This window comes from Lacerta agilis, chromosome 8, assembly GCF_009819535.1.
Source record: "Lacerta agilis isolate rLacAgi1 chromosome 8, rLacAgi1.pri, whole genome shotgun sequence".
NCBI classification, from domain to species: domain Eukaryota; kingdom Metazoa; phylum Chordata; class Lepidosauria; order Squamata; family Lacertidae; genus Lacerta; species Lacerta agilis.
Genome location: NC_046319.1, coordinates 57,894,221 through 57,903,677, shown reverse-complemented (window position 1 = coordinate 57,903,677; position 9,457 = coordinate 57,894,221). Strand labels below are relative to the sequence as shown.

Here is a 9,457-nt window from a genome sequence, read left to right as displayed (position 1 = left end):
GTCATACCATTGGTTTTTAGGTTTTGCAGGCCGGTCGAAATCCATTTGGGCATTAAGCAGTATATAAATGGAATAACAGCAGCAGCCAAGAACCACTGTGCCATTGTACTTCAGGCTTCCTCCAGCCTGAAGTTGTGGAAACTTACACCCAGTTATGTAGCAAACCTGGAATTGCTATCAGCAGTGGTACTGCCTCCTGAATCAGGGATCCCTCTGTATCATCTGCCTGTCTCCCTCTGACACAGGAGTTTCCCCATGAGATTCTTGCAGAGAAGCTGCTGATATGTGGGCTGGATGAGCTAACTGTTAGGTGAATTTGTAGCTGGTTGGCTGAGTGAAACCAGATAGTGCTGCTCACTATAATGGTTCCTCATCATCCTGGGAAAAAGTAACAAGTGGGGGTGCCGTAAGGTTCTGTCCTTGGTCTGTTGTTCAACATCTTTATAAATGACAGGGATTGAGGGGATACACATCAAATTTTCAGATGACACCAAACTGGAAGGGGGAGCCAATGCCACAGAAGACGGAATCAGGTTTCAAGATGACCTTAATGGATTGGAGAACTGGGCCAACAATAACAAGATGGATTTCAATATAGATAAATGTAAGCCTACACATGTAGGAAGGAAGAACCAGTTGCACAAATATAAGATGGGGACACCTGGCTTGCCAGTAGTACATGCGAAAAGGATCTAGGGGTCTTAGCTTAAGATGAGTCAAAAGCAGGGGTCCCCAAACTAAGGCTTGGGAGCCAGATACGGCACAATCGCCTTCTAAATCTGGCCTGTGGACGGTCTGGGAATCAGCGTGTTTTTACATGATGTCCTTTTATTTAAAATGCATCTCTGGGTTATTTGGGGGGCCTGCCTGGTGTTTTTACATGAGCAGAATATGTCCTTTTATTTAAAATGCATCTCTGGGTTATTTGGGGGGCCTGCCTGGTGTTTTTACATGAGCAGAATGTGTGCTTTTATTTAAAATGCATCTCTGGGTTATTTGTGGGGCATAGGTTTTCGTTCATTTCCCCCCCCCCCCAAAATATAGTCCGGCCCCCCACAAGGTCTGAGGGACAGTGGAATGGCCCCCTGCTTGAAAAGTTTGCTGACCCCTGGTCAACAGTGTGTTGTAGCAGCAAACTACTCTAATGCTATTCTAGGCTGCATCAACAGAAGTATAGTTTCTCGTTCAAGGGAAGTAATAGCACCACTCTATTCTGCCTTGGTCAGACCACACCTGGAGTACTGTGTCCATTTCTGGGCACTACAGTTTAAGAAGGATCTTGACAAGCTAGAACATGTGCAGATGAGGCTGACCAAGATGATCAAGGGTTTGGAAGCCATGCCTTATGAGGAACGGTTGAGGAAGTTGGGTATGTTCAGCCTGGGAAAGAGGAGACTGAGAGGAGATGTGATAGCTATCTTCAAATATCTAAAGGGCTGCAAAATGGAAGGTGGAGCAAACGAGGACCAAAACCAATGGATTCAAGTTACAAGAAAGGAGATTCTGATTAAACATCAGAAAGACTTTCTGGTGGTAAGAACTGTTCAGAAATGAAATACCGGTAGCTTCCCTTGGAAGGCGGTGGACTGTCCTTCCTTGCAGGTTTTTAAGCAGAGGTTGGATGGCCATATGTCATGGATGTTTGAGTTGAGATTTCTGAATTACGGGGTGGTGGGGTGGGTTTGGACTAGATGACCCTCAGGGTACCTTCCTAATCTATGATTGTGCAGTTCTGTGATGCTCTTTTTGTGCTTTCCTTTTGTGAGAGGAAAGGAGAGAGGGAGGATGAAAAGCTAAATGCCAAAGTGGGACATGGGAGGGACAAGTCTACTCACTTCAGCTCACCAGATGAATATGTGTGCATGCATGGAGATAAGAGGAGCTCCCTTTGCTGGAATCCCACACTTTGGTTATTCAGCTTTCCAGGCACTGTACTGTTAAACTTTGCAGGATATGGTGGGCGACCTAGATGCTTTTGTTTGCAGATATCCTTTTTCCGGTGCTGATTCATATCCTCTCCCCATTTCTTTGTGCTCTGTTCTGCTGACAGTCCTGCAATGCAAGTTCTGCCAAGAGAAGAGCAATTGTGTGTGTGCAACATGCATTATGGGGGAGAGGGCTGAAGTGTGTGTGTGTGTGGGGGGGGGGAACCAAGCACCGTCCCAGAAAGTGTGTCATTTTGGGGAATGAGAGGGAGAAAAAAATTCTCAAAAAGGTTTAAAGGACTGTGGCTGATTCTTTTTAAAGGCAACATTGTTTTCTCTATTTTCAGGTGGTGGGTGGCATTTTTTATGTAACCCAAAACAGCTCCATGGGCACAAGAGAAAGATATCAGTGGGTTTGGGGGAACCTCAAGATTTGTAGAAATAAAAAGGGGGGAACCTAGAAACAACAAAAGTGAGAGAAAGGCCTGCTTTCTGCCCTGAGGATGCTAGATCAACGTTTTTGCCTTGTGGGGTCATGTGCGGCTGGGCTTGCTTCCTTGAGCCAGCTGCCACTATCTGCCCTGCAGGCAGCACAATGCATTGGCCGCCCTGATTCTCCTCTTGCACTATGGCCTCAGTTCAATGGGTCAAGATGTGTGAGGGGTAGATGAATACTGGGTTAGACTCATTGGCCTCCCGGTGTCCCCCCCACCCCTAGCAATGCCACTCTGACTCCTGTTTCCTTTGGGGGAAATCCGCTTTACATACATGCACAGGTGCACTGCCCCATGGCCAGCTGCTGTCTGCACAATTGCAAGGATTAACCTCTGACAGGGAGGGTTGTGCGTGTGGGGAGAGAGATAGAGGGAAGCCACTGGGGGAGGGGGGCAAATCAAGACTTACACATCAGAGAGAACACAGCAGGATTTCTTGAGAGCAACGCACCGTGGGAGCAGGGAATACAGACCACCACTGTGGAAGGGTAAGAAGGTTACTTGGAAGAGACTTGGAGGTTTTCCTGGGGTGGCAGGAAGGTGTCAAGGATGTGCTGGAGGCTGGTTCATTAGGGCAAATGGGGTGCTGCCCCACCAACCTTAGTCTGCCCTCAGGCAGCCCCCACCTGCCTTCCTTCTGGGGATGCGGGAGACATTTGATACAGTTGGCCTTGAAAGGCAAATCTACTTAATTCACAGTTTCTGAAACAGTAAGTCAACCAAAAGTGCAGTCATCCTTCAAAAGGCGCACTTGTCTGAATTTTGCAATGCAGTTTTCCAGCCAAAGAAGTGTGTACTGTAAATGCAATTACTGTGCATTAAGAATGGATACATTGGGGGAAAATAACACACATGGAAGGAAAAATGCATAGCAAAAATGTGAATGTTAGGAGAAATGGAGACTGAAATGCTGGTGAGTTTTCTTGAGGTCCCACCCCACCAAACTGATGTTGAAATGTGGAGAACTGAATTTAAGAGTAGGAAAACAAGAACCTGAGAGAAACCAAAACCGATAGACTTGTCCATGCCTAGAGTGAGACTCTGAGGTTTTCCTGGGTCGGCAGGATGGTGCCAAGGAGCAATGGTGGATGGTCCATTAGAGTGAATGGGGTGCTGCGCCACCAACCTCACTCTGCCCCCAGCCAGCCCCCACCTGCTTGCCTTCTACTTATAGCCAGTTCCAGGGATGAAACTACTCACCAGCTTGTTCCTCCTGGGGCCCCTCCAGACTGGTCTTTTATTTTGGGCGTATTCTGCAACAAGTTATTGACGCAACTAAAATGCATCAGGTGGATTTATTTTGCATTAGTTTGTTCTGTATTGCTTCCCCAATGCAGGAACAAACAATACTGAAAGCGAGAACATGTGTGACCTTGCTGATGGCATCGAGCACAAATCATCATGAACATGCAATAAAAGGGGTGTGTGTGTGTGGGAATAGTCTCGTTGTTGTAGAACTCTGACTGTCATTGGCTCTGGCGCCACCTGCTGTTGGCCTCCCCGCCTTCTGCCCTATGGGGCACCAGCCACCACTTCCAAGGAGAAAGCACTGAAAGATTTTTGGAAGGGTCAGCTGGGCCAACTGGGGTGAAGTGGGCTGTTGGAGCTGCAAGGATTTGCCTGATTGTGTGTCTAGTTATTGAGTTGGAGGGAGGTTTATAGCCTCAGGTGCTGGTTCAGATGCTAAAGCAGCCATCACCAGCCTTGGTTTCTTAAGCACTTCCATGCTTGGTTTTAAAATTAGAACTGCCACTCTTTGCTCTGCAAAAAGGGAGTGGACATTGACATAAAGGGTACACTTGCTGAAGTGTGGAAATATATGTAGCTTGGGGCGGAGAGAGAATGATGACTGGGCAATGCCATAAACTTAGCCTGGGCACACCTGATGGTCAAGAATGATGCTTATACAGTGGAACCCCAGGTTATGTACCCCCCGTGTTGTGGACCTTTGAGTTGTGAACGCCCACAACCTGGAAGTGTTTCCGGAACACGTGCGACTCCTGGATGCGCAGAAGCGTTCTGTGCACTTCGCGCATGCGCAGAAGCGCTCAAATCGCGCTTCTTCTGGGTTCCCCAATGTAACGAATTGGATCTAAGTTAAGGGATTTTCAGAAACCCACGGTGTTTTAGGAGTTAATGGGCACCCCAGTTTGAGTGGCAGATATCCCTTGGGAGGTGGGATATTCCGCTCTTTAAAAGGAGGGAGCAGCCGTTAGAGAGGAGTGGTGGTGACTGGAAGAAGGAGGGCGTGGGGCCAGGATAGTGGTGGGTAGGTTAGGATAGGTTAGGATACGTTGAAGATGTGTATATGATGCTGAAAGAAAGAGTTTACACTGTTATGAAACTAAGCTTATAAACCATTACTGAAACCGTTATGTTCTGAAAGAAATAAAGACTTCTTATTGTTGAGCTAAGAAAATATCGTCGTTCATTTGGTCCAGCAAGTTATGTATGCTCATGAGGAGGTGAACTCGGGGAAAGGACAAAACTGACCCGCAGGGTGATAGTTTGTATCTTGGAGTTCCCTCAGGAGGGGCTAGTGGGCGGAAGCCCTGGTATTGCCATAGAGTTGCTAAAAGGGCTTAGCTAACTGATATAGTGAGGGATCTAATGAAAGAGAGACCCCGAACTGTAGGCAAAGAAGAATTTAACCCCTGAAGCCCAGAGCACAGGATATAACCGGCCACGGCCGCTGGATCCAGAGTGACTTAGCATCCTATTTCAATTTAATTGATTTGAATGAAACCAACAATGCTATCTCCACCCCATTGCTGTGGGTACATATGTGTTGGCCTTCCCCAACCTGGTGCCCTCCAGATGTTTTGGATTACAACTCTAATCAGCCCCACCCATAGAACAGGGGCCATGCCAGAGAGTCGGAGTATGACATTTGCTCCCACATGATAAAATGATGGCCAACAACTTGGATAGCTCAGTTGGTTACAGTGCGGTGTTGATAATGCCAAGGTTGCAGGTTCAATCCTTGTATGGGTTAGCTGCATATTCCTGCATTGCTGGGGTTTGGACTAGATGATCCCCAGGGTACCTTCCAAGTCTACAGATCTATGATTCTATGAAAAGGGGATATGACAAAATCACAGAGGACCAAGCTAGCATTAGCTGTCATGCTTTGTCTCCTGCCCTGAGGACACCTCTGCAGCCATGGCAAGATGAAGCCACATGTGCACATACGCAGAGGTTTATAACTTTCTGGCAGACAAAACGTAGCTCCCATTTGAACTCATCTGTGCTTTCATCCCCCTGAAAAGCTGCCCTCCTCAAGACCCATGCTCAGTCGCATTTTAAAGATCTCAACCATCTCATCAATTAACCCTTTGTAATGGGAACCCCCCCATGAGACCCCACACCCTTTTCGCTTTGAAGCCCAGCTCCCCTGACCCTGCATTTTTACATGTTGAGCCAACAGTAGAAGAAGAAGAAGAAGAAAAAACCATCCCAGCTACTTTTGTGCTGCCAAAGCTGGATTTTCAAAACTTTTACAAATAAATCGACAACTGTTTCCCACCTGCCTGCTCTATCCCTGCAGCGTTTTGCCCAGCTGGTACCGAAATGACTCAGTTGTGATAAATAACCACAAAAAATGATGACAGTCATTTGCTAGCATGTTGCAGAAAGCTGGGCTTTAAGTGGGCTTCTTGTGCATGGGCAGTTTGGCTTGCTGGAAGCAGAGACAGAAAGGCAGATTCGCATCGAGACGCACCGTGCCACCCTCACTAGGATTTTCGCTGCATTTGCTGGGTAAGAATGGAACCTAAGCTGATTTAGGAGCACCAATCTCTGCTCCGGAAAGATATTGACTCTGTCCTGGAGCTCATTTCTGGGCAATAGATTCACTGAATTCCCCAACATTTTTTATTGTCCTGGCTCCTCTGCAGCTTGACCCATATAAATGTTGCAGGTGGTATCTCATGGTTAACTCCATGGGGAGGGGGAACCCCTCCACCTGCTCAGGATCTACATGCCGAACTGTCGCTAAAGGCACAGGAGCAAGGACAGTGAGAAAGGTTGGCAACCTCTAAGATCCATCAACTGTAACTGGGACCAATTCAGACTACTACTTATTTAGCTTTTATTTTATTTTTTTAAGTGTTATGTACACTCAGGAAGGCTTGATATGGAATGTTAGAGGGATCTTGGAAAAATGATGCCTGTGATTTTCTCCAGTGTGAGTGCACAGGTGAGTGTGCTCAGGTGTGAGCAACTGGGCAAAACGGCACAAGACACCAGTCTGGTTCCAAATTATTTCATTCTGTTGTGGTTTCCCTTGCAGAACTGTATGGCAGCAAGAAGCACTCACCCCAAAGCTATCTGGTAAAATGCTGGCTAATTCATGTTTGCGTGTAGGACCAGTTTAGTATAAAACATTTTGCTAATAATGAAGAACTAGGTATTTTTTCTGTTAAAATGTCTTTGTGTGTCAGGTGTATTTGCTGTTTTTTTACTTCCTTATTAAAAAGCCAAATCATCTTTCTCTCCACTCCACCAGACAAGAAACAGTTGATTATGTTATTGGTGGGAGTGTGTGTGTGTGTGTGTGTGTGTGTGTGTGTGAAATAATAATTCAGCTACTATTAAACCTACAACTACCTTTCTTTCTTCAACCTCGATGGGGTAATTTTCAGTTGGAATTTTTGTTGTAAGAATAATATATATATTTGAATTTGACACCCAAAATTTCAATTCCCACCTTGCCCCTAGTTCCCCCTTGTTCTGACCCAAGGAAAATAAACCTTGAACTAGTTTTTGCTTTGATTAGCTGATCCACGCTTTGGATTGCATTTCCTTTTTTCTCTGCCAAAGTTGGGGAGGAGAGAGAGAGAGAAAGAGAGAGGGAGGAAGGGAGGGAGGGAGGGAGATTTCACCAAGCTAAATGTTTTAGCTCCTCCCGGCAGCTTCAGCTGTGCTCTGGCTTGGCAGTGAGACTCGGATAAGAACAGGTGAACTGTTTCGGGAGCTGAAGAGGCACGGGACTTTCCGGCGCTAAGCCCCGGCAGCTGCTGGCTGGAGCCAGGAGCCATGTCTCCACCAAAGGGTGGCAGCTCTTGGAGGCATCTCCTTGCAGCTGTGCTGCCCTTTCGCCCAGAAGAAACTTCCAAGCATCAGAGCAGCATGCTGGAAAGAGAGAGTCGGACTTCTTGGAATGCAAGTGGGCTTTTCCTGGGCTTAAAACTTTCGGAGGATTATTGCAGTGTGTGTGTGTGTGTGGGGGGGGCTTCTTCAGTCTTGCCTGTCTTGCTCATCCCTTTTCTGTCTGTGCCCAAACATCCATCCATCCATCCATCCATCCATCCATCCATGTACTAACCCACCGTGTCCTTTCACTAAAAAAATGTCCTGTCCATCACTCATCCATTCAGGTTGTTGTGTCAGCCGATCTGGTTCAGCCTGAACCCACACTATCCATCTGCAAAGCGCTTTGCACCCCCCAGCCATAAACACCCACAAACTGGTGTGCCACCTCCATCTCCCTATCTGCCCCCTTCTTTCCTCATTAATTTTGCTTTGTTTTGGTCTGATGACGAAACTCCCTCCTTTCTCTTCTTCTGGCAGCATTGGGATGAACAACTCCACCACCTCCGGGCTAGTGGTTGGCCAGTGCCGGCTCAACGACCCCATACAGTTCATCCTGGTGCCGGCCGTCTACTGCCTTGTGTTGTGTGTGGGACTCCCAGGCAACGTGGCAGCCTTGCTGGTCTTCTTACAGAGTGGACGGGTGAGGAAGGCTATCCGCATCTACCTCATCAACCTGACACTGGCGGACATCATCTTTAACCTCACGCTGCCATTCTGGATCCCTTACTATCTGGCTGAGGGGCATTGGGAGCTGCCAGAGGCCTTCTGCCGCTTGGCTGGAGCCACTTACTACTTGGCTACCTACAGTGCTATGGCCTTCATGACGCTCATCAGCCTGAACCGCTACTGTACCGTTGCCAAGCTGGAGATGGCTTTGAACAGGCCCCAGGGGGCGCTCGTGGGCTGTGCTGTGGCCTGGCTGCTGTGCTTTGCCTGCGCAGTCCCCTCCTTGCTGACCCAGCAGACCTACCAGGTGGAAGCGATTAGCATGAAATGCTTTGAACAACACTCGGGGAGGAGGAGTTACGCCTGCGCCATGGTGGTTCTGTTTGCGGCCTCCTTCCTGGTTGTGTTAGGGGCCTACATGTCCATCATGAGATCTCTCTCGGCCTCAGCTGGCACCTGCCAAGGTGGGCACCGCCGGCGGGCACGTGCCATGGTCCTGGGCATGCTGCTGGTATTTGTGGTCTGTGTGGCGCCCTACCATCTTTCTCTGGTTCCCTGGGTGGCTGACCGCATGGCCAGTTCCTTCTGCGGCCCTCCGTCTTTCTTGGACAACCTGCACATGCTGAGTGTGGCTCTGTTGAGCCTCAACAGCTGCATTGACCCCCTCATCTATTGCTTCTCCATCAAACGCTTCCGGACTGATTTGTGGACGATGGTGTGGAAGGTTGCACACTGCCTCCCGCTCCCCTCAGCGCCGCCGCCACCACCACCAGAAAACAGATCTCCACCCAATATTCGGTCATCATCCTTAACTTCCTCATAGCTGGAGTGAAGGTCCTTCAGATGGAACTATCTCAGCCTCTCTTTCCATAATTTTGAATTTGATATTGCCTACAGACCTCTTTTTGACCAGATTGTGGCTTGTAAATACCAACCATACTGTTCCAGTAAGAACAGTTTCCCTGTCTATCACCCACATGGAATTCATGAGGTTGAAAGGGGGTTGGGTTGGCAGAGCTTATACAACCAGGTTTTTCCAACCATGGTCAAGTCAAGTGATCCACAACTGGTGCAGAGGCAAAGCACAATTTTAAAAGGATCACACAGAAATAGCTGGAAATGGGAATAGACAGTGAATTACCTGGCCATAACTGCAAAGCTCCAGTTAATAGGTTATTTTCCTGGATGGCTTCATCATTTTAGTTCAGTGGTATGCAATCTTCAGCCTGAAGGCCTAAACAGGCCTTATCAGATTTCCCCATTTGGCCTGCAAGGTTG

General features: G+C 47.8%; 1 protein-coding gene across 1 annotated transcript; it reads left to right on the top strand.

Annotated features, from left to right (window-relative positions):
- The first annotated feature begins 7,887 nt into the window (after nucleotides 1–7,887).
- Nucleotides 7,888–9,049, top strand: LOC117052204 (platelet-activating factor receptor-like). Its single transcript, XM_033158983.1, has one exon. The coding sequence runs from the start codon at nucleotides 7,956–7,958 to the stop codon at nucleotides 9,000–9,002; it is 1,047 nt and encodes a 348-aa protein (XP_033014874.1). The 5' UTR covers nucleotides 7,888–7,955; the 3' UTR covers nucleotides 9,003–9,049.
- The last annotated feature ends 408 nt before the right edge of the window (nucleotides 9,050–9,457 follow it).

Coding starts and splice junctions, on each gene's coding strand:
- LOC117052204 (XM_033158983.1), top strand. CDS start 7,956: ATGACGAAACTCCCTCCTTTCTCTTCTTCTGGCAGCATTGGGATGAAC.